The sequence below is a fragment of the Vipera ursinii genome (assembly GCF_947247035.1).
Source record: "Vipera ursinii genome assembly, chromosome: 1".
NCBI classification, from domain to species: domain Eukaryota; kingdom Metazoa; phylum Chordata; class Lepidosauria; order Squamata; family Viperidae; genus Vipera; species Vipera ursinii.
This window is the reverse complement of record NC_139512.1, coordinates 321,385,669-321,409,690: the sequence shown is the minus strand read 5'-3', so window position 1 is coordinate 321,409,690 and position 24,022 is coordinate 321,385,669. Positions and strand designations below refer to the sequence as shown.

The window sequence follows — 24,022 nt, the reverse complement described above, 5'->3', positions numbered from 1 at the left end:
GAATCTGCAAACTCAGTGGTGGACCAGTATCTCCGATGTTATGTGGATTATCAACAAATGAACTGGACTGACCACCTCCCTTCACAGAGGTGGCTTACAATAACTGTTCACAGCAGCATCGGCTTCATGCCTTTTAAAGTGGCCACAGGAAAAGAGTTCAGCCCAATACCTGAATATCTTCAAGGACCCTCCGCTTCCCAAACTCTTGATCAATGGGTGAGGGGGTGGGAAGAAGTCTGGAAAACCACACAAACTGCTTTGAAAAAGGCTTCCGAGACATATAAAAAACAGGCAGATAAAAAAGGGGCTCCTCAAAGGACATTCCAAGTTGGGGAAAAGTTTTATCTGTCCACCAAATATTTATGGCTTAAGTTACCTAGTAAGAAGTTAGGACCGAGGTACTTAGGACCCTTCCCCATTGTAAAGATCATTAACCCGGTCACGGTGGAACTAAAACTTCCCAGGTTCTTAGAGAAAGTTCACCCTGTTTTCCATTGTAGCCTGTTGAAACCTTTTCGGGATTCCACCTTAAGACCTCCCCCTAAGAAGGCACCTGGACATCCCGTAGTGGCAGGACAGACTCCCTATGAAGTAAAGCATACTCTGTTCAAGAATTTTTAAAGGAAATTGCGGTACTTAGTGCAATGGAAGGGATAACTGTTGTCTGAGGCCACCTGAGTGAAATCTAGCGATGTAAAAGCTGACAGACATTAATAGGTTCTATAAGAAACACCCTAACAAACCAAGAGGCAACCCCTAACCTGTGCTTTTGTTTGCATTACAGGATTTGTCCTTTTTGTAAGGGGGGCCGGATGTCAACGCTACTAACATCGGATGTTCTTGCTTTGACAACAGATGGAAATGCAGCCATTTTTCTCTATTGCTTTTAGAGTTAGTTGATGGTGGGAGGGGGAATGTGGATGAGAGTCCATCTAGTCATGACAATAATAACTCAGTTGTGGGAACCCAAGTTTGTTGGGCCCAGAGTTGATAAAGTTTTGGAGAGCTGGGGAGAAAGCCCACACTTCAAGCTAATTGGGAAATGTGATTTATGACTGTTTATTGGAGAAGGGAATTGTGCTTTGTTACTTTGTATCCGGGGGGGGGGGGATTTAGTTTTTGGTTTTGACTATGTAGTGCCGATACTTTTGTTTCTCGAATAAAAGATTCTTTAAGGTAAACAATGCCTCGAAGTTCTTTTGAAGAGTTTCATCTGTCGGAACCATGACAGTCAGTGGGAAGGCGCGGTGTGAATTTTGTGCATGAGCCACAGAAATAAAAACACTCGCACCCTCAAATCTTACACTTCCTTGCTCGCGGTGCATCACTGCTTTACATGTACGTTCAACTTTGCAGCTCAGCTAAACTCTTCAGCTGGAGTGGGCTGCAGTTCCCATCACCTTCAGGAAACCTGGGCAATGGAAACCTTAGGCCAGGTTCCTTGCAGCAGAAGCAATCCGGCTCACCCATCCCCGTCCTCCAACTCCGATGCACATGCAGGACGAGCCTCCCATGACAGCCAACCTGACCCTGGGCAAGCCGGATTGCTTACAGGGAAAGGCTGCGTGTTAAAGGAGGATGACTGCCAAGGGCGTGCACAGATCCCTGCAGCTCCTGGAGGCTCCAAGCACTGTTTTTGGCACTACTCGGTTTCCCACCCCACCCCCACCAGGTTGATCTGGTGGGCAGGATTGCCTTCTGCATTCCCTGCCGCTGCATTGGCAGCTGATGCTGCCTTCCTGAGAGGCAGCATGGCAGTTGAACAGTGGCCACGCTACGAATGGGGATAGACCATTCCCCAAGCCTCAGCCATCTTCTTCATGGTGTGCTGCAGCTGATCCGAGGCGGCCAGCCAGGCACCAAAGTGCTGCCAAAACCAGCGAGGCAGATGGGCACACAGATGCGCACATAGACTCCTCTGTTTTCAGCAGCGCTTTGATGCCAGGCTGGCCGCCTTTAATAAGAGACGGATTACAATATTGATTATTAATATAAATGAAAAGGCAGTTTCCAAAGCCTTCCTCCCCCAATGAGGGAAACCTGAGTCGCCTCCCATGGTGAGACATCTTGGGACACCCAGATTTCTTACCCGCCCTTCTGCAGAGGAAGAGAAAGCTGGCAAAGCCCGCAGGGCAGTGCAGGCCACCTATGGATCCTGCTTCAGGATGAGGGTGAAAGAAGCTGATGATTGAGGCCCTGGCCAGTCCCCACACCTGCTTGCCTGCTGTATTCCCCAACCCAGGGCAGGGATAGAAAAGACGTCGTCTCTGCTTGCCTCAGGCCTCCGCTTTCTTAACATTCAGGCCATCTTGCAATGGTGGCACTGGCAGCAGGCAAGGCGGGGGCGGCACACAATCCAGCTTGTCAAAAAACCTACGGTGGGACAGAGTGGGCGGGGTGTCAAGTAGAGCTTATTTTGGGGTTAGGGCTTATATAAGGCCCAACCTCAAAAATCAAGCTAGGTCTTATTTTCAGGATAGGACTTACTTTCGGGAAAACATGAAAGCATTTCTGAACAACACAATCCTATGAGTCATTTTAGAAGGAAGTGGAAAAATCTCATCCTATAGAGAGATAGTAAAGATAGGATTGTAAACTTGAAATGTTCCAACCTGAAAACACCTATTTTTGCATGTTCTCAGCATGAATTGTGTTTTCTAAAACTTAGTTGTTTCAAGAGGGGTCATTTTGAGGCTATTGCAAGCACTGTAGTTGAGCTGATATTCTTTGGCTTGTGATTGGTCCTGCTTGTTTCCTCAAATTTATTGTTGCTTAGCCACATTGCAACAAAAACCAGCAGCATGTGCTTGCTATTATTGGCTTAGACCGGATGACATTATGTGGAGATGAATTGTTGGAAAGGAAACAGTTAAAATATAGCTGACCAGAAGATTTTAACAGTTGCATGTTGCTAGCCTGTTTTGTATACTACTGCTGTGATTCTTCTTTTCATATAGATATCCATTTTCATGAATGATGCTTGGTGCTTTATTTTGCAGGTTGATAATGCAAAGATCTATGTACATTAATTCCCTTTGCACACAAGTATTGCCAGTGCTGTTGAATAAATGTCTAGCACAGTGTTAGTTTGGTTGATGTGTATCTGCACATTATCTTTGTAGTAATACTAATGTTTGTTTATTTATTTTATTGAATTTATGTGCTGTTCATCTCACTATCAAAGTGCCTCTGTGCAGCTTAAGTAGCAGCAGGAGTCTCACCCATCCCCTCTTTTCAGCCTATTGCCAGCTATATGTGCAAGTAACTAGAACAGCCTGGAAGAAAAACTGGACAAAATAAAACCCATAAACCCTGCCTACAGTAAATTGGCTGTAGAGATTTTTTTATTCCCAAAACTTTTAAGCAAACCATTTAAAATAAAAGTATTAATGTCAAATAAATATTAAGAATTTAGTTGCTTTCTTATTAATCTTTTGACTGGGTGTTACAAAGAAATTTATTTGAAGAAATGGAAAAAAACCTCTTATTTGTTGCTTAATGTGCCCTTTCTTCTCATTGAAGTTTTACCAATGTGCCCCCCATTTATTATTTTTATTGTATTTAAGCAGCTTGAGCGAAAGGAATAAAATACATAAACCCATTACATTAGAAAAATGTCTTTGAGGAGGACATTCCATTTGGAATGAGGAATTATTTTAGGAATGTCTGGGTGTTGTAATGGAGAACTTTTTATCCCCTCCTCTTCCTATATTTTCCTATCATCCAAACAGCTGAACTTACACTGGTTCTGAGCGCTATGTGTTTAGAAGCTCTCATCGCATACAATACCATGCTGCAAGCAAAGCTGTTTTTATTATTCTTTTGATCTTCATCAGCAAAGTTGGCCATCTACCAACTTTGGTTCAACTTACTTTGTATGATAAGGTTTTGGTTACATATTGTCCCCTTTGTATAGAAGTCTGCTGTAGTTGTTGACTAAATTGGGAGTTAAAGTAGAAGCAAATTTCTCCTATCACAGAAAGACTGGAAGATCTCCACCGGCCATGTATATCTTGAGTGTTATGAATTATACAGGAATGTGGAAATTGGATTTTGGAATATGAGTTTGCCTTTTTTGATGGCTCCTTACTTTCTGTCTACACTGTGCAAGTATCAGGAAGATTAAAAAAACCAGAAATTTAATGTTGTTCACTGCCTGTCCTTATTGATTGCTAAGCTTGGTGGTTTGTTGTAGTTTATCCAAAATCGGTCAACATTTTTATAGTTTATGAAGGTGGATGCATACCTAGGTTTTATGCTTCAATAAATAACCTACAAGCTGCTTCTTCTAATTACATCTTTTTCAGTCAGATCATGCATATAAGAAAGATACAAGATGTTCATGATCTTTCTTGATAAAAATAAACCAGACAATTCAATCCTGTTATTCACATTTTGTATTTTAATAGCAGCCCCTGCAGAACAGTATCTTCAAGAAAAATTACCTGATGAAGTGGTTCTGAAAATCTTTTCATACTTGCTGGAGCAAGATCTTTGTAGAGCAGCTTGTGTATGTAAACGCTTCAGTGAGCTAGCTAATGATCCAATTTTGTGGTAAGTGAAAAGATAATTCTTAATTATTCTGAAATATGCTACATGTTATCGAGCACCATAAGAAAAATGAATTCCTACTTAGTTGTTCCTATTACCATGAATGAAAACAGATATTTTAATTACAAGAAATTTCTTTGGCACATGCTTCAAACTGAATGCCTACTTTTCTTTAATGCATCCTGTTGTCTAATTTGGCTGATCACAGAAATTTTGCTATTTTTTAATACAAACCTATTTGTACGCTTAGAATTGTGGAAATACTGTTGAAAAATCCAGAAAAGATTTCTGAATTCTCCATAGTCAATAGGATTTTTGCTTTCTCTAATTTTATTTCCACCATTGTAAAAGTATGCTAATAATGTTCTGATTATCTCTACATGAATATATATTGAATACTAACTGTTAAGTAAACTCCTTAAGTCAAATTTTACTACTAAAACATCCCTGTAGCTTTACAGACCTACTTAGTTTCCAATCCTAAATAAGATTGTCCAGATGCTGCCACCTGCTGAGGTATAAGGACTGTATTTAACATAGTTTTTTGAATGATGTTTTTAAACAAATATAAACAAAAGATTTGTAAAATAGAAAAAAAATCAGTCACAGGAAAAAAATAAAACAAGCTATTAAAACAAAATAATAATAAAAATATTTAGAGTCCTGTAAATAACACTATACAGCTAAAAAGGCAGTTCATTTGTCATCAAAAACTTGATTTTAGCTAGCACCTAAAATAAAAAAGTTCTAGCTTTAATTTAGTTAATGACCTTGAACACAGAATAAATCATGAATCAATGCTAAAATGTGGAAGTTCTTTCACCTCTTCAGACATTGATTTAAGGAAGGACTATTTCATAACAGGAGTAATACATATCTGTATTTGCAGAATGCATTCTTTTATAAACCATCATGTAGTTGTATGAATGCTGCTCAGCAGTTGCTTGATTTAATTTTCCATTTAGAATTCCAGGAAAAAGGCAGCACATCTTTTATACAAGAATCTTTAGTAGAACGAGAGGATTAATTTGTGAAGGAGAAAGAGAAAAAAAGAGTTGATAAGCAATTTCCGTTCAGCCAGATGCTTCTATAGACCTATGTTAACCTTAATTCCTTGTTCATGTTTGCCCTTGTATTCAAAGAAATTTATATTAAAAATTACTCTTAATGACTATGTTTTCATATAATTTTTACCTGTATAGTTTATATCTGTGTTCTCTTAAAATTTATTTGCAATTTTCAATTCATAATGTCTTTATTCAGGAAGCGATTATATATGGAAGTATTTGAATATACACGTCCAATGATGCATCCTGAACCTGGTAAATTTTATCAAATAAATCCAGAAGAATATGAACATCCAAATCCATGGAAAGAAAGCTTTCAGCAACTGGTATATATATGTTTTTTAAAACCTTATTTAGGTTGCATGTTTACAATGGTTGAAATGCTGAAGAACAGTCAAGAGTAGGGATACTCACATTTTTTCATCTGCTATCTTTCAATCAGTTTATAGTTTTGAGATCTTGATTTGCTGCAATACCATGATAGCTTCATTTCCTAAGTCCATGGTGCAGTTTTATATTCTCAAATCATTACATTGAAGTTCCTCATTTCTATGCTGATGAAATTAATTCTTGAGATGTTATTTGCTGCATTTAATATACAGTTCTTTGGGCTAAACTGCAATGAAAAGCGTGCCTTTTATTTTGAGAAGAATGTTCTATTGGGAGCATATTAATAGAAAAACTTAAAAACTGGAGAAGAGAACTGATCAGAGTGTATTAAATAAAAGACATTAGGCATTTGTCAATATTGTGGTATACAGGTAGTCTTAGCGACCACATTTGGTTCCAAAAACACTTTATTCAGCAAAGTGATAACTAACTAAACCCACAACTGTATTTAGGACCTTACTTCAGCTTTCCTTTGCTTTACAGACCTGCAAAGGTCTTAAATGCGAGGATTGCTCATAAAATTACTTTTCATCACCATCACAACTGTGAATGGTCACTAAATGAGGCAATCTGTAAATAAGGACTACTTGTAATACTAATAAAGTATAAATAACATTGAGTGAGAACCTAAGTCAAAAGTGATTACTAAAATGAGAAGGTTTGATACTCAACACACTTACATTCTATTGTCACATAATTTGTGAAATCAAGAAAACATAAATCAAGAATAGTAATTAATATGACTAATTCAACAGGTTGAGAATTCTTAGAAAATCATTTTATTCATAGTCTCTCTTATTCATGGTCTTCCTCATTTTTGTTCTCTTATGGGAGTGCCAGTGTATTTTAATATATTTGTGTGTGTATGTAAAGCAAGCAGTAACATGGCTTAGGCTGTGTATAATAGCAAAATACATAATATTTTTTTGCATTCTTCATACATTATTGAGCCAGCTTTATGGCAAATTCCAGTAAGTTTTAAAGAATGAAGTTCACAGTATTTAATTTAATCCCATTTCAGACCAAAGACACATTTTTCTGGGAATCCTATGACCAGTGTTGCCTTTTAAAGTTGGAAGCACCTTAACAAGATTCTAATTAGATCTATTTCTTAACTCTCACCAAATTATTTTCATATCTGTTCTTGAATTAAAGAAGCCTGAAATTTAGAACAAATTTAGAACTCAGAACAATTAATAATGTATTGAAATGATGTGAATTACTTCCAGGTTGTTTTGCAATGCAATATTTAACGTGTGTTATTCTCTCTCTCTCTCTCTCTCTCTCTCTCTCTCTCTCTCTCTCTCTCTCTCTCTCTCTCTCGTAGTTCAAAAAGTACAGTTTACCATAACAACATTTTTTTCTCAAATTTTAGTATAAAGGAGCGCATGTAAAGCCAGGATTTGCTGAATATTTCTACAGCAACCCAGCAAGATACAAAGGAAGAGAAAATATGCTGGTACATTTTAAAATCACCCTAATTGATTACTAGTATACTTTTTCAATAGCTATTTATCTCTAAACAGTTCCTTTATTTTCTTTTAGTATTATGACACCATTGAAGATGCATTAGGTGGTGTACAAGAAGCTCACTTTGATGGACTTATCTTTGTTCACTCGGGCATATACACAGATGAATGGATATACATTGAGTCTCCTATAACGATGATTGGTGCAGGTATTCAGTTTGAAAAACATCTTAGTATCACTTGCTTTAATTGGCTATTGTATTTAACTTTCATAAACAGACATTTGCTTTATAGTCATGTGAGAAATACCAAGACAATAAGCTACAAAACTAATAAGTTATTTTTACTACACTAAGTTCCAGACAGCGCTCTTTATTTAATTTCATATTGGGGTTTTTTTTGTTTCTGAGGACCAAAGAATTTACTTTTATGTCATTAGGTGCAATGAAAGACAGTCTCTTGCCCATTGTGGTAAACATTGTGTTCATCATGTTCTCTGAGATTTACAATTATGGTTATGTACCTGCAGAAAGCCCAGTATAGGATCTTCAACAGTTCAGTAGCCCTCCCCCCACCCTGCCTATCATATGTCTAAGCACTGCTACTATCATAGGGTTAACACATCGGTGGTTGAATTAATTTTGAAAAGTCTCTATAGTGGTATTCTCTAATCCCTTTAACACCAGTTCTTCCATTTATGGATTCTTATTAGTAGTAGTATTCACGTTTTTCCAGTTATGTTCAGGTAGGGGAATTAATCTCAGAAAGTGAGATCCTCTTATATATTATACTGATTGAAACTGAGTCTTTCTCCTTTGATGTTTTTAATATCAGAGTTGGTTACCTTATGAGGTCTCACTTTAGAACAGCCAAATAGGAAAACAATTCAATACATGTAATAGGCTATTAGTTTTGTAGTTATTGTATCACTGTGTCTTCTTTTAATTTGTAATTGCTGAATACATCTACCAGTTCAGTGTTGTATTGCTTGTACCTCCCCCATGCTCTGAGATTTTTTTTAAAAATGAATTGTTATGTTCCTTCACCATCAAGGTATTTTGTTTCTTTATTGGGTGACTGTGCCAGTTGTACATTCCTATGCTGAACTGTCTCCCTGTGTAACTCAAGACCCTCTCCTCCTACTATCAAGTTTTCAGGCTTGAACTTTGTAGTTCCCAAGATATTTGGGTCAAATATGTCAGGGCTTTTCAACCTTTTCATCCATTGTACCACTTTTAGGACAAGGCAATATCCGAGTACCACCAGTTGCCCAGCAAGGTGTCAAAAACTTGACCAAAAAAAGGAAAAAAAATGATAAAGTACAGGTAGTCCTCGACTTACAACAATTCACTTAGTGACTGTTCAAAGTTACAACAGCACTGAAAAAAGTGACTTTATGATCATTTTTCACACTTATGACTCTTGCAGTATCCTCACTTCCCACTTGCAGAGGTCGGGGCTGGCCATATGGATCAGCTGGCGATTCCGTACGGCCGGTCCCGACCTCCGCCAATGGGCTCCAGTCGGCGGAGGTCAGGGCCAGCTGTACGGAGTTGCCAACAGTGGGGGAGAGGAGGGAGTTGGGCACTTTTTTCCCTCTACACCCGCGTTCTGATGGCTTTGCCTGCCCTGGCGTGCATCAGGAAAACAAATGTGGGCCTCGATTCCCAACTGCTGCCGCAGGATGAATCCTCAGGGAGGGCACGCGCCATCTGGCCGCTTTGCTTTCCCCTTTGCATTGCACATCGGGAAGAGGAGAGGGGGAAATCTCTCGAGCCCCGGGAGGGACGCAATGTGAGGGCTGTGAGGGGTATTGCAAGCTCGCGGGGCGGGGAGGAAAAGAAGTTGGACACGAGTGGATGCAAACACCTACCTGCAGAGGGAGTGGATGGCTCTGTCCCCTTTAGGTTCGCGCTTGTTTCTGGGGGAAGGACAACATGGTTGCTGCACAATGAGTCCCAGGGGAGGGCGGGGTTTCACTCTGCGCCTGCACTCTTCGCTCGGCCTGGTAGATTCCTGCAGCAGCATGTTTTCCGGCAGCAAGTAAGCTAGGAAGGAGCAGGGGGGAGGCGGGGGGGAGGAAGGCGACGCCGCGTACCACCAGCCACGTGCTCGCGTACCACCAGCCACGTGCTCGCGTACCACCAGTGGTACGCATACCACCGGTTGAAAAGCCCTGAAATATGTGATCACAAATCTTCCTGCTGTGGCTGAAATGTATTTTTCACTAGATTGCTTTTTCAATCATTGTGTCAAGCAACAACAAAGTCATATTCTGTCCAGTTTTTCCTAATCATTCTAGTAAACATATTGTTACTCATTATGATTTCTGTGATTTACATTTATGGGTTGTGTGCCTGCACAACTGTTAAACTTCAGTCTGGTACCTGTTCAGTAAGGCATGGCTTGATAAGAATCTTTATTGTATGTTAATAAACAAGTTTATTTTAATTTTCCTATGCCAGTATGAAAGTACCTTTCTTGTACTGATAGTCCTCAGGAAACCACAGATCACTTAATGTCCAAAGTTATGACAGATACCCCAAAACTACATATGACCTTGTTTCAAAGTTACAACAGCTGCAGTAACCCCCCCCCCCCACCTCTCTTCCTTCCATCCCAACAAGACCCTGCACTGCTTGGGCCTGCTCCCCATGCCTCTTGGAAGCAGCTGTCATTTTCAGCACTCTGACAATTCCTTGCAGAAAATGGCAGCTGCTTTTGGAGCTTTCTGCTTTGATCAGCTGGCCTTTGCCAGGCTGCAAATGTCTCCTGGCTTTTGCTAGACTTTGGGCAGTTAGCTCTGCATACAAAACCGGCAGCTTCAGGATAAACTTTTCAAAACCTTTTCCTTGTTTAATCCCTCCCTCTTTGAGGAAGTCACAGTTCTTCAATGAAGAAAACACAAAAAAGACAGACCACCTTGGCAGGAGGAAGGGTAGGAGCAGAATTAAGAAAGGGAGGCACGCCCAGTGTTTTCCTTCCCCATTGTTTCTTGCTGGAAGACAGTTGTTCAGCTGCCAGCATGCTGGCCTGTGAAGCACCCGGGGGTAAGAAGCAGAGCATGGGGTATCTTGGAGTGGAGGAGGCCTGAGGCAGATGGGCCTGTCCCTTCACTAGACATCCCAGTATCCCTCCCACCCTTGACCTCCACTTAAAGACCATGTATTTGTTTAATGAATGCAACAATAGCTAGTTGTTACTTGAGGCAGTTTATTTAACATTTGTCCCAACTTCCAACCCTAGTGGGCAGGCTCCGTTAACAATTGTAACTCAATGGACTACTTGTACTCCCATCACTGAAACTTGGGGTTTTCAAACAAATCACTGAACCTGTTTAAAAAAATACTTGGAACAATTGAGGCAAAGCTGTAGTGATAGAAAATTGGCTACATTTGAGTGAACTTTTTTTGTTTTTGTCCTTAGTGTGTCATGGAATGCCATCAAGATCCCATGGAACCCTACGGCTCCACAAACCTTAGTTAGAAAAGCCCTAAATTAAATTATGCTTTTCTTTTTCCCATATGTCCCATAGCTTAAACATTAAGCCTGCTGCTTCTCAAATGTGGAGCTAAATGGTTACTGTACGTAGTCAACAGTTCTGCCCTAAAATATTTCTAATCTAATCCAACACTTACCATCCCTCAGTTTATGGCTCAGTTATAAAACTCTTCCATTCTTTCTTTGCAGATTATCCAAATCATAGTGGCAAATGTAGATGGCTCCAGAGGAGCCATTTTTCTCCCATTATTGCAACTCTGTATTCTTCAGGTACTTGCATTCAAGATGATCTGCATAACAACAGTTAAAGTAATTACTCTCCAATTACTAGGCAAGTTTATGAGCTAATTCTATATGTCTTTTCCTCCCCCCTCAAAATCAAAAAGTGCTGTCTTCATAGAAAACCAATCTATTCTCCTTTACATCACAAAAATACAAGAAAATTATGCAGAATCTTGCCACTTGAAATTGCTCATATATATTCTCTTTTAAAATTAGAATATTTGCTAAGAATTCTTGTTTTGTAAACTTAACCATTTGAAAAGAATATTATTAATCAAAGCTCTGAGATACTTATTCTTTGGAAATTTTTCAGTCTAGGTTGCTAGAAGAAAACAGGCGTAATAGATATACATTCAGTTAATTGTTTTCCCATCTGCTATCGATAGGTTCTGGTCCTCCAGATGAATAGGACAATTCATCCTCTTGGTTTGCCTTCATCAAATCCCTCTGCTGGTCACTCATTTTAAATACTGTTACATGACAAGATTGTCAAGGTTATTTCGGAAAATTCCATAGTAGACTGGTCCATAAACAAGAAGTCCAAGGTTTTTCTTGCACCTTCCATTATGGATTTGGCATTGGCAGATACATTGCTGTTTTTTTCATTTTTAGTAATCCATACTTAGAAACCACAGCAGTACCAGAATCAACAGCTGGAAATGGTAATTGTATCCTTCAGCAAATTCCACTGGAACAACCCCAAATATGATCTGCTTACATCATAGGCCGTGATGCAATGCCTAACCTTTTGTAGTAGGATCAAAGTAGACTTCTCAAGTCTCCCAGCAATGCCTTCATTTTATCTTCTTGCTGCTTTAGGTCATCAACTTGCTACTGCCAGACAATGGTGTTTTGTTTTGTTGGGTTTTTTTTTTGGGGGGGGGGAGCATATTCCAGGTTTAACTACACCTGTTTCAAACTTTTTTCTTGATCTTGATAAGCTGCTGGGACCATCTTCACTTGCAGGAGGAGGGAATGATTCTGATGGGGAGATGGTGTAAAGTAATGTCAGAAGAATGTAGAGAACAGCTTAATTGTATTAGGCATGTTAAACTAGAGAGTGGGTTTGACAGGCTTTCAGGTTAAGGTACATTCCAGGACCCTCAGGGACTCTTGTTTCCTGACACCCCGTATCTCAGGGGGTTGACTGAAGAGCATTCGTTTTGTTTCAGAATCTCGAATGAAAACCAAGTATACTTAATGTTGCTGAATAGATTCAGTTATATATGTCATATTCAAACAACATGGTCATCTAGTCTTTTGAAAAAAAAATTTTTTTAAAAAAAATTGCTTTTCAGTGTCCTGTGTAGTTTGTATTTTTAGCTTTGGGAAAGGGAGACTGAAGGTGAACATGATTAAAGCATATAAACATTATAAATATTGTGATGAACTTGGATAGATTTTCACCCTCCCAGAGCAATAGGATTTGAATTCTTCCAGTGAAGCTCATTGGAAGATTTAGATTAAAGAGATAGCACACAATTAACCTATGTATTTCATGTTATGATCACTAACTTGGAAGTTTAAACAGGGATTGCAAATATTCAAAAATGAGAATTTGTGGTGCCAGTATTGCTTTCTCTGCATGGTCTATGCCCTGTTCCTCAGTGGCCTCAGCATCAACCAAGAGTCAAATACCTCCTTGCTTCCTGATCGCTTCCCTCTCACCATTCCCCTCAGCTTTCATGGTGTGGAATTTTACGCACAGCCTTGTATTTCCCAGTTTATTATGCCTGTTATTCTGACTGTAAACCAAGGAGCTTCTGGTTGTTTATAAATAAAGGGTAGTGTGCAGTGGTTTATTACCATCAAAAATGTCATCTTATTGAATCTTGTTTCTAAGACAGTCCAAGTGTTATATCAAGGTCTTGATTAGTAGCAGTTTTTTTCCTTTTATATGTTAGTATTTATATGTATTATTTTAGAAATACTTACTGATGAGTCATATAGAATTGAATTCAAATATATGTAATTGATGGCAAAAGTATTTTAAGAGGGACAAATTTAGCTGTCAGAACACTTTAAATGAACCAGCAACAAGTGTAGTTTTACTAACAAGAAATTTATATGACCTATATAAATAGTCTTAGTCAAGAGTTCTAGAGCAATTGAAGTTTTATCACTTTTAAAAAGTAAACCCATGTAGAGTTCATTTTTTCATCCTGTGCGGTATAACTGAAGCATACATTATTGTGATCAGATTTGACATTCTAAGAAATAGAAACAGTTTACATACTAGTTCTACCGATGCAAATATATTCTTGACAACTGCAGGAACTATGGTATTTAAATGCAGGGCAGAATTCAGATTGATTGATTGATTATGTGTCATTAAGTCAGTGTCTGTATAATCTGACCTTCTAGTGATGCACTTATTGTCACTGTAATTGAGTCCATCTATTTTGTTGCTGGTTCACATAGCCCTGTGGCTTACTTGATAAAATACAGGGTTCTCCCATTCTGTATAAATTGATGCCTTTGCTGTTATTGCTAATGTGATCCTTCACTTCTAGCATTTTCCTACATTACTACTATCGATATAGGTACCTGTTTGCTTTATCTGGGCAGCTTGGGTGACCCAGCTGAAAGTATACTCTTGTCATACACTCCTGTTATTCTTAGCTCATTCCATCCAGGGTATTCTTCCTCACCATCTTAATGAAGCTGCATAATGGGGTTTGAGGGGACTGAATCCAGAAGCACACCCAAAGTACAATCCATTTATATTGAATTTTGATTTGTCCCTATCCATCCCCTTATCAATATCAGATGGAATGGATACCTTCCTTAAATTTAATGGGAAAAATGTTCCAAAATGACAGCATATTTCCTGTGCTGAATTTATCTTGAAAATGTACTCTTTCATTTTTACAGCTGGCTAGTTTGTAAGTTAGCACTGCTGAGATTAAAATTGAAATGATTAATTATAACTTTGTGCTCCTTCTGGTGATTTTTCAAATAGATATTCATTTATTTAAACATAGTGCAGATGTAGGTACCATTGTAACTTATTTTGGTTTTAAGAACTTTACAATAATATATAACAACCTGAACTCTTTAATGCTTTATAATCAGTTTTGTGTTCTGTTTCTCTGCCCTGAATGAGATTATGTTGTGAAGTCAATATTGGCTCATGACAACTCTATGGATAGTTATTCTCTCTTCAGTTAGGTGACTGATCATTATTAGAATAACAACCATGACTGTTGTTGTCATATTAATCCGTTGCATTGCTGGTTTTCTTTTGTGTATTTTCTTAAATTTTGCCAAGCACAAAGATTTTCTCTTTGCTTGTCATATCCACAGTATGAAAGTCATTGTTTGTCATTTGAGTTTTGATTGAGGGTATAGTTTCTCCTATTAAAACTAAAATTAATGTCTGATTTAAATATGAGAAAAAACAATTTTTGAATTTTTATAAAAGAAAGTTATTGGACTGAATGTCTCAATATACTTAAAACAATCCAAACTGTCATCTGAACTGTTCAATATAAAGTTTGATTTTGGAAAAAATATTATTGCAGATCCTGTGTTATTACTTTTTAAAGGAACTAGAAACTATAGTTTATTTTCATCTAGTAATTTATTTAAAATTTTTATATTTTTGTAAAGCTCCTGGGAAAGTAGCAGATAAAGTTATTATTGAAAACACAAGAGATTCAACCTTTGTCTTCATGGAGGGATCAGAGGATGCTTATGTTGGTTACATGACAATCAGGGTAAGAAGAAACTTGGGCAAATGCTTGTCTTGAACCTACTTCACTGAAAGAAATGAATAGCTAGTAAAGGGATTTGGAAGATCATATAGGAGCCGTGACCAGGGGAGCTTTTGCCCAGGTTCACCTGGTGCGCCAGTTGCGCCCCTATTTGGACTGAGATGCCCTACGCACAGTCACTCATGCGCTCGTGACCTCCCGGTTAGACTACTGCAACGCTCTCTACATGGGGCTGCCCTTGAGGACCACTCGGCTTCAGCTGGTGCAGAATGCGGCCGCACGAGTTGTGATGGGAGTCTCCCGATACTCCCATGTAACACCTCTTCTCCGCAAGCTGCATTGGCTTCCAGTTGCCCTCCGGGTGAGATTCAAGGTGCTGGTGATGACCTATAAAGCCCTAAATGGCTTGGGTCAACTTCCCATCGTCCTGTGTGCTCCCATAGGAAGGGCCTCCTTAGGGTGCCGCTGGTCAGGGAATGCCGGCGGGTGATCCCCAGAGGGAGGGCATTCTCTGTGGGCGCGCCTGCCCTTAGGAATGATTTACCTGTGGAACTCCGGAATGCCCCCGACCTGCGCTCGTTTCGCCGGGACCTGAAAACCTGGCTTTTCGACTGAGGGGGGTTTTAGTTTTAAATTTTAACATTGTTTTATTGTTGGGCTATTATTAATTTAATTCTTTTTAATTCTATTTTTATCTTAATTTATATTGTCTTTTAAATATTGCCCTGTAAACCACCCTAAGTCCTTCGGGAATAGGGCGGTATAGAAAACTAAATAAATAAATAAATAAATTTATCTTATGTTATTTCAGTTTAACCCTGATGACAAATCTGCACAACACCACAATGCGCACCATTGCTTAGAGATTACAGTCAACTGCAGTCCAATAATAGATCATTGTATTATTCGAAGTACTTGTACAGGTAAGTAATTTCTTTGTAGAAATAATTAAGTAGCAAACATTATTTGTAGATAATATCTAAACTGTGTGTATGTGGGTAATAGAACCTGCTTTCCTAAGTGATGAAATTTCATGTGTTAATATGAACTTTCAACCTAATAACAGTCTTTGGGTTCTTTGAGCTTTACTTTTTAAAATGTTTGTTCACTTATTTCCAGGTGTACTTAACATATAATTTATGGTAGGGGTGTGCAAAAGTTCCATTCTGAGGAGTACTTGAAAATGTTATGCTTCTTACAGCTCATCCCAGTCCAGCTGTTCTGGGAGTGGTCTGGTAGGCTTTCCAGAACAGGAGGTGGTTTGTTGTACTCTTACTCCACAGAGCTCTAGAGCAGAGTATTTTGTATATTCTTAATTAGTACTATAGATTGTTACACTGCTCTTTGTCTTCTATAAGAAGCAATTTACTTAGCTTAGTATTGTATTTTGAAAGGCCAAGATTACATAAATTGCAATAACTATTCCAAGTTATTCCAGTTGCAAAAACAACTGGTGGCATTTGTTTCACATATATTATGAAAGTCAGACACTTGCTTCATTTTTTATATGTACAAACTTCATTTTCAGTTGGTTCTGCAGTATGTGTAAGTGGCCAAGGGGCTTGTCCCACTATCAAGCATTGTAACATAAGTGACTGTGAAAATGTTGGACTCTATATCACAGATCATGCACAGGTAACACTTCTTGCATTTTTCTTTTTTTGCTATCTCTCTTATTGTTTTCTTTCTTAAGTATTTTCTTTCTTAAGTATTCTTAAGTTCTTTTCCAATCTTTTAGGGGATATATGAGGATAATGAGATTTCTAATAATGCATTAGCTGGGATTTGGGTTAAAAACCACGGAAACCCTATTATAAGACGAAATCACATTCATCACGGGCGAGATGTTGGTGTTTTCACATTTGACCATGGCATGGTAATGTATATATACTTCTGTGTGTGTGTGCATAAATACGCAAGCAAATATAGATAGATGTGTTTTGCAGACAGGTTTTTATGTGTATGTATGTCTCTTGGGAAGTGAAGCTTTTGTGAACATTCAGGATGTTTTTGTTAGTTCATTAGTCTCCTTACCAAAGTAATGAATTCTCTTGCATCTATAGAACAAGTATATAGTATGTTTAACAGGGAAATTGAACTCAAGAACCTTGAGAAACAATTGCCTTCAAGATGTCCTTGTGTTCCATAACTCTTATTCTCTGTGTATTTAAGAGACATGATCAATTGCCACTTAAAAACCTAAACTCTTGTAGTGCTATTTTCAATCCTTCAATCATTGCTCAGAATTGTCTCTGTAATACTTGTATATTAATCTAGCAGCTTTTTTCTATTGTATCAACTTAAAAATATAACTGCAAATTCTCCTTACTTTTTTCCCTTCCAACCTTGGTTACAAAGGCACTGTTGTTTTATATTCCAGCAAGACATAAATGGGAACTGCAAACAGTGGAAAGCTTGAAATGAATGAGTTTTTTCTCTCTTCGTTTTATATTTGTATGTGTAGTGGCAGTTGGGATGATGTTTGCATAATAAATCCCTTATCACAATATCTTAGTTTTGCTATTTTTACAATTACATCTTGACCTACCTGGGAAACTATCATATTTAACATGTACAGAATTGGAATTGTCTACAGTTCCAGTTCAGAAATATTTAGTATTTTGATAGGGGTGTATTTGAATTTCTGCTTCTTGGTGCTGCAACAACAGAAGACTTTATGTGTTACAAGTTGCCATTTTTACAATATCTGTGTTAGTTTAGCACTTGTTGGAACTGTTTCTTGGTTGCCAGTAAGAGTAGTTAGTTTTAAATGTGCTTCTATGTTGGTTCTTTCATTTCAAACATTGGACATTATTGCCATGAACCTGACTTGAGCTTCCATATTTCTGGCATAAATTATCTTTATTATATTCCCTGAGTGCCAGTAACAATATTTATTTACTAACCGTATGTCAGTGCAAAGCTTTGATGCTGCTTCTTTTAAAATATTATTGCTAGACAGAATGTTTGCCTTCAGAAAAAGAACAGCAGATTTTACCTAATTTTGTGGTCATTCTGTGATTTTACCTAATTTTAATCCAAAGTCAATGTAAAATCCTTTTATTCCAAATTAATAATCAAGAGGCTACATTGACACTTTCCTCTAAAACAAAATCTGATAAAAGTCAGTTTATTAAAATCATGCTTCATTACAGACCTGGAGGAAGTTTGGATGTTATGACTTCATATTTAAAAATTTGTTTCAAAATATGTTGTTCTCTGTTTGAATGGATTTCCTGCGTTTTAAAAATTTCATGTTCAAAACTGTTAGCATCCCCCAAAGATCTTTTGAAACAAACTCGGATGCATAGACTAACAATAGAAACCTTTTCTTTTCTTTTCTTTTTTCTTTTTTTGTGCACTATTGAGCTTTTCTTAGACTGTGATCACAAGTCATGGTGATGACATGAGGACTTCTCTGGAAGAGGCAGAAAATGTTGGCCTTTGTTTCAAAAGTTAAATTTAATAATACATCTACATTAACTTTAATATTTAAAAATTAAAATAGCATACCAAAAAATCTGCAATGTATTGTGAAATTCAATCAACACAATTGGGAAAGAGGCTCCAAGTGCTGCAAAAAAAAAAAAAAAGGATTGAAAGCTGCATGTAGTTTGCAGGCCAAGATTATACAGCTCTCTACAATATATAATTTTTGCTATGGAAACCCTTCTTTTGAAAATAATCTAGGGTTGAATTAAAAGTAATAACTGTATAGAAGATGCTTTTTTTCAATTGAAAAAATGGGCTTAATATATTCTACTGCTGTTAAGGGTCCAACGGATGATGTGAAAGAATATGATAACATTTTTCTTAATAACATTATTTTCATGCCATAGAAATAAATAATAGCTAGCTCCGTGTAATGGTTAAAGCACCAAGCTAGAAACTGGGAAACTGAATTCTAGTCTTGCCTTAGGCACAAACCCAGCTGGGCCGATCCCTCTCACTGGGACCTAGGAAGAAGACAAGAGCAAACCACTTCCCAAAATGTTGGCAAGAAAACTGCAGGGACTAAAATGCACTGTAAATAAATAAATAATGCAAATAGTATTACATATTCTTGTATACTGACGTGTTTCATTACAACCGTTAAGTAGGTGGTCAGAAGATAATTTCTTCCTATTGTTTCTCCTTGCCTCCCAACGTTCTCTCTCCCCTTCCTCTTCTCTCCCCCTGTCTTGTGTTTAGGGTTATTTTGAAAGTTGCAACATACATAGAAATAGAATAGCTGGTTTTGAAGTGAAAGCATATGCAAATCCTACTGTAGTTCGTTGTGAAATCCACCATGGGCAAACTGGAGGAATCTATGTTCATGAAAAAGGAAGAGGACAATTTATAGAAAATAAAATCTATGCAAACAATTTTGCTGGTGTATGGATTACTTCAAATAGCGATCCAACCATAAGGTACTGTCTTTATTATTTACCCTAGAAGGATTGCAAAATATTTTCTGCAGGTTATTTTAATCATTTGAAAATAATCTAGTTTCTAAATTAGCATTTGAAGCAGGACCCAGAGGTTATCTGGATATGAAACCTTGTATAAACTATTCTAAGCTCTCCAGATTAAGAGCATATTATACCTGCAATTATAACATTTAAATAGTAAATTGAGAGACAGGTAATCTTTTATTGTGTTGAAGACTATATTGTATTATGTAATTTGTTGAAGAACATGTAATATGCAGAACTAAAGGAAACTATTGGTGGGTCCAGGGCTAAAAATGTTTTTTCCCCCTCAATGATACCCTATTCTCTTGCTTTCTCTGTCCCTTGCCTCTCCCTCTTCCCCCTAAGCAGCAGACTGCAAAAAAATATTGGGGGGAGGCAGAGGAAGGAGTGATCAGGTTGAAGCATTTGGAATTAATTTGATGACCTAGTTTTAAAAAGTTCATACCTGACAAAGTTATTTTCTGGTTTTAAACCTTTAGGGGCAATGCAATTTTTAATGGAAATCAAGGTGGAGTCTACATATTTGGTGATGGAAGAGGTCTTATTGAAGGAAATGACATTTATGGTAAACAAGATATTTGCTCAGTTGCACTTAATATTCTTTGTGACCTATATGCCACCTTTTCTTACATTTTTCCTATTCCAACAGGGAATGCATTAGCAGGAATACAAATTCGAACTAACAGCTGTCCTATTGTTCGGCACAATAAGATTCACGATGGCCAACATGGTGGTATATATGTGGTAAGCATAGTTTTGGAGTAAATATTGGAAGATTCATTATTTAGCTTTATTTTCAATATTAATTGTGCAGATAATTGGGAAAAGAAAAAAAAAATCACACAATGAACATGAACTCCTATAAGAGTTCTAATATACATGAAAAGGAGGGGTGAGTTTGCTGTCAACATGTGCTCCTTTGTTCCAATCCTTATATACATCTTCAACTGCTGACAAAGTGTGAACTGTAGTTTGATTTAACAGTAGTGTTTATAAAAGAAACTACTCCTCCCCCCTCTCCATCCATCCATCCATCCATCTGATTTTTATGCACTCAACTTCCACTGACTTTAGGCAGTTGAGAAAGCAGAATGAGTGCTATTCTCAGATATTACAATATTTCATGTATGAGAGCATGCAGTTTTGTGTGATTGTGGCCAGATCAAAATATGTGCTTAAGCAGTGGTGTGTAGTATGGGGAAAATAAGTAAAGAAGCAGCAGCATTAAGGTGAGGTGAGGGAGAGGAAGGCTCTGACAAAATCAGGTGTTGGGTCAGTGGGGCATCTAAGAAGGAATAAGGGAAAAGAGGGCTATGAGGATCAGTAGGTAGCCTGGCATGCAGGCCACACGAAGGAGTGGTGGAATGAGACATGAGTTGCATCAATCTCGCTTTACCTGCCCCACAAAACCTCTGGATTTTTGTTTTAGCCAAATGCTGGAACCCAAAATGCTCAATTTTGGTTTGGTTAGAGTCATGGCCTATCTGAAACAATTTGACCAAACTTCTTGTTCCCCAAATGTTTGCTTTAGATTTGAACAAAACACATTTCTCGCTTTGTAGATAACCCTCCCCCCATTTGCTTGTAACCCTGAACAGAAAAAATCGTTAGGAATTGACCAAATTGCTTGCAGGTTCCACTTGATTTGCATACTTTTATTTTGTTTCAGCATGAAAAAGGTCAAGGTGTGATTGAAGAAAATGAAGTTTACAGTAATACCTTGGCTGGAGTCTGGGTTACAACAGGAAGCACTCCAGTTTTAAGAAGAAATAGAATACATAGTGGTAAACAGGTATGTTGCTTACTATTGTATAAGTTACAGAAACACTAGTTTCAAATGTTTTACTATTTTTTACGTTTATGTTTTAGGTTGGTGTTTATTTCTATGACAATGGACATGGAGTATTAGAAGACAATGATATCTATAACCATATGTACTCAGGAGTTCAAATCAGGTAAAATATACTTTTCTTTACTTCCTTAAAAGAGGCTTAGTATATAGATCTATTGTTTTCATTCAGTGAACTTCTCTTCCTTTTCCTTTAAAATGATCCACACATGGGATTGTGTCTGTCAGTGTTTGTTTGTATATCTTACTGCTTTCTTCTCTTTAATAAGAGTGATTTTTCAAATGATAATCCAACTACAAATAGGGAAGGACAGTTGTCATTCATTGGCTAGAACTGTACTCGGCATAAGTTTAATTGGGATTTAGGACTTAAATGGTTGACTTTGAATGATTAACTGATTTGTAGCTATATGAATAGTCTATCATGAAACATGCTTATCTTGTCAGCACACTTTGGCTTTCTTGAGAATGTTCCTTTCTTCAAATTAGTGTCTCAGAAATAAGTATAAGACAGTGAGGAACTTCATTGAAAGTGACAAATCCTTAAATTGGGGTGTGTGTGCTATAATTATAAGATTTTGTTATACCATTGGGAAAACAAACCGTATTTTGTGAAGCAAAAACATAACAAAACATGAGGGTCACAGAGAAAACAAATTAAATATAATCATATCTGAGTCCTTTTAAAATAGTGAAAGTTATCACTCTGTTTAGGAATTCTGCTTGTAGTCAGATGATAAGTATTCAAAGCTCAGCCAGAGAGGATGTGGTTATGTTCTTTAATACTTTCATTCTCTTTTCAGTCTTTACTTCAAAATAGGATTCTTTTATCTGGAAGCATCCCCTTCGCTTACTTTACTAAGTGAGATTAGCTTGACTAATAATATTTCCATGAGAAGGAATTGATTTTATATGTGGTGCCACTACCAACCACATAGAGGAGAAACCTGCTGCCAGTCAATTCCTTAACTTCAACCTAGCCCCATGCCTGTGCTCTTGTCCCAGTGTCTTGCTCAAGCCGAGTCAGTTTGTTCAATGGCTGTTTGATAACATACAGTTAAAAAGAGCTGCAGCAGGATTATTGGAAGTGGAACGGCCAATTTCCTGCGGGACTACTCACCGCAGGACAATTTAACAATTCAATTATTTAAAATAATTAAAAATACATTTTAATTTTTGTCTTTCACATTTCCTTTCTTTAATATTTCTATTCCACCATTTCTTCAATATTGTCATAGACCCTATTGAGGGGAGGAGATTTTTCCCCCTCTGCAAGATAGCTACTTCCCCACAGCTCTTGGCAGTGATCTGGAATAGGACTATTGGAGGAAGGGGAATGAAGTAACTCTTGGGCTGAAAAGAGCGCATTACCCTGTTCTCTGTGACATAAAATTGTTTAAAGATTAAAAAAAAAAAGCCCTACATAGAGAAAGTGCAAAAAAAAGCAAGCAATATGCACAAATAAGGTTTACATATGCTAAATAATGCTATGAAGTGAGTAGTATGTATGCACATGCTGTTTGCCCTAAATAAATAAATTCCATGTCCACCTGAATGCATTTCCTTCAGAGGCCAATCTCAGAGTATGCATGATTTGGCATTGAGATAAATGCAAATAAATTATTTTTATATGTGCCAGGATGATGTGAGAAGAGATATTAGCGTTCTAGTTCTGGTCCAAACTCATCAGATATACGTAAATAAAATTTTAACATTGCTTGCAGTGCCCTTACAAATGAATTTTATTTATCAGTAATAAATTATAAGTACATTTTGAGTAACATGTTTGCTTATGCACAGAACTGGAAGTAACCCCAAAATTAGGCGCAACAAGATTTGGGGAGGCCAGAATGGTGGAATTCTTGTTTATAATTCAGGTAAGTTCAACTTTACTTTGCTTAATTTTAAAAAATGCAAACTTTTTCCACATTGCCAAGGTCTTAAATTTTGCTTTTATCTTATAAAGGGCTTGGTTTTATAGAAGACAATGAAATTTTTGACAATGCAATGGCTGGAGTATGGATTAAGACAGATAGTAATCCTACATTAAGAAGAAACAAAATCCACGATGGCAGAGATGGGGGAATCTGCATATTTAATGGAGGCAGAGGTTAGTATCTTCTTATTTTTACCATATCTATATTTGAATTATGTTTTCTAATAGTCTGGTGCTGATACAAATAAAAATTAAATTCTAGATCTCAAATGTGATCAGAATCTTTACTTGAATGGAACTGAAAATGCTAGCCCCAGATTGGCTGATTACTTTCCATAGCATTTCTGGGAGATGGAATTGATGTTAACTTACCATTTGCCTTTAAACTATTCTTTATAGCAGATGGATAATATATGTTCTTTTTTATCCTTGAATGACAATAAATTTCTTATTTACACCAGAGAAATAAGTTCAAATATTGTTCTACTGGTTTGGCCAAGCAACCACCAACTTAAAAACAGCTCCACATTTGATTGTTTTGGTTGGCTAAGAAAGTAATCGTTCCCACTTAACTGTAAAAATGGAACTAGCTCTCGTGAGCCATCCAAAATAATTTGATTGTGCAGTATTCAAAATTCCACTGGTGTAATTGACTGACTGAAATTAATGTTCTTGTTTTGGTATTAGGCCTTCTTGAAGAAAATGATATCTTCAGGAATGCACAAGCTGGAGTTCTTATCAGCACAAATAGTCATCCTGTGTTACGGAAAAATAGAATATTTGATGGATTTGCGGCAGGTTTGTGTT

At 37.4% G+C, this 24,022-nt stretch overlaps 1 protein-coding gene across 4 annotated transcripts in view; it reads left to right on the top strand.

The window, feature by feature from the left end:
- FBXO11 (F-box protein 11) overlaps nucleotides 1-24,022 on the top strand; it is a 76,224-nt gene that overhangs the window by 47,449 nt on the left and 4,753 nt on the right. For 2 of the 4 annotated variants that reach the window (XM_083350493.1, XM_083350496.1), the window contains 16 exons: nucleotides 4,410-4,554; nucleotides 5,815-5,944; nucleotides 7,384-7,467; nucleotides 7,554-7,686; nucleotides 14,873-14,979; nucleotides 15,788-15,899; nucleotides 16,505-16,611; nucleotides 16,715-16,852; nucleotides 19,168-19,385; nucleotides 19,910-19,995; nucleotides 20,080-20,174; nucleotides 21,100-21,222; nucleotides 21,300-21,385; nucleotides 23,080-23,156; nucleotides 23,246-23,389; nucleotides 23,903-24,013. In XM_083350493.1, coding sequence (XP_083206619.1) covers nucleotides 4,410-4,554; nucleotides 5,815-5,944; nucleotides 7,384-7,467; nucleotides 7,554-7,686; nucleotides 14,873-14,979; nucleotides 15,788-15,899; nucleotides 16,505-16,611; nucleotides 16,715-16,852; nucleotides 19,168-19,385; nucleotides 19,910-19,995; nucleotides 20,080-20,174; nucleotides 21,100-21,222; nucleotides 21,300-21,385; nucleotides 23,080-23,156; nucleotides 23,246-23,389; nucleotides 23,903-24,013 — 1,896 coding nt within the window. Of the gene's footprint in view, nucleotides 1-318; nucleotides 1,339-4,409; nucleotides 4,555-5,814; nucleotides 5,945-7,383; nucleotides 7,468-7,553; nucleotides 7,687-14,872; nucleotides 14,980-15,787; nucleotides 15,900-16,504; nucleotides 16,612-16,714; nucleotides 16,853-19,167; nucleotides 19,386-19,909; nucleotides 19,996-20,079; nucleotides 20,175-21,099; nucleotides 21,223-21,299; nucleotides 21,386-23,079; nucleotides 23,157-23,245; nucleotides 23,390-23,902; nucleotides 24,014-24,022 lie in introns of those variants that run through there. The other 2 variants (XM_083350495.1, XM_083350494.1) reach the window with 2 other exon arrangements.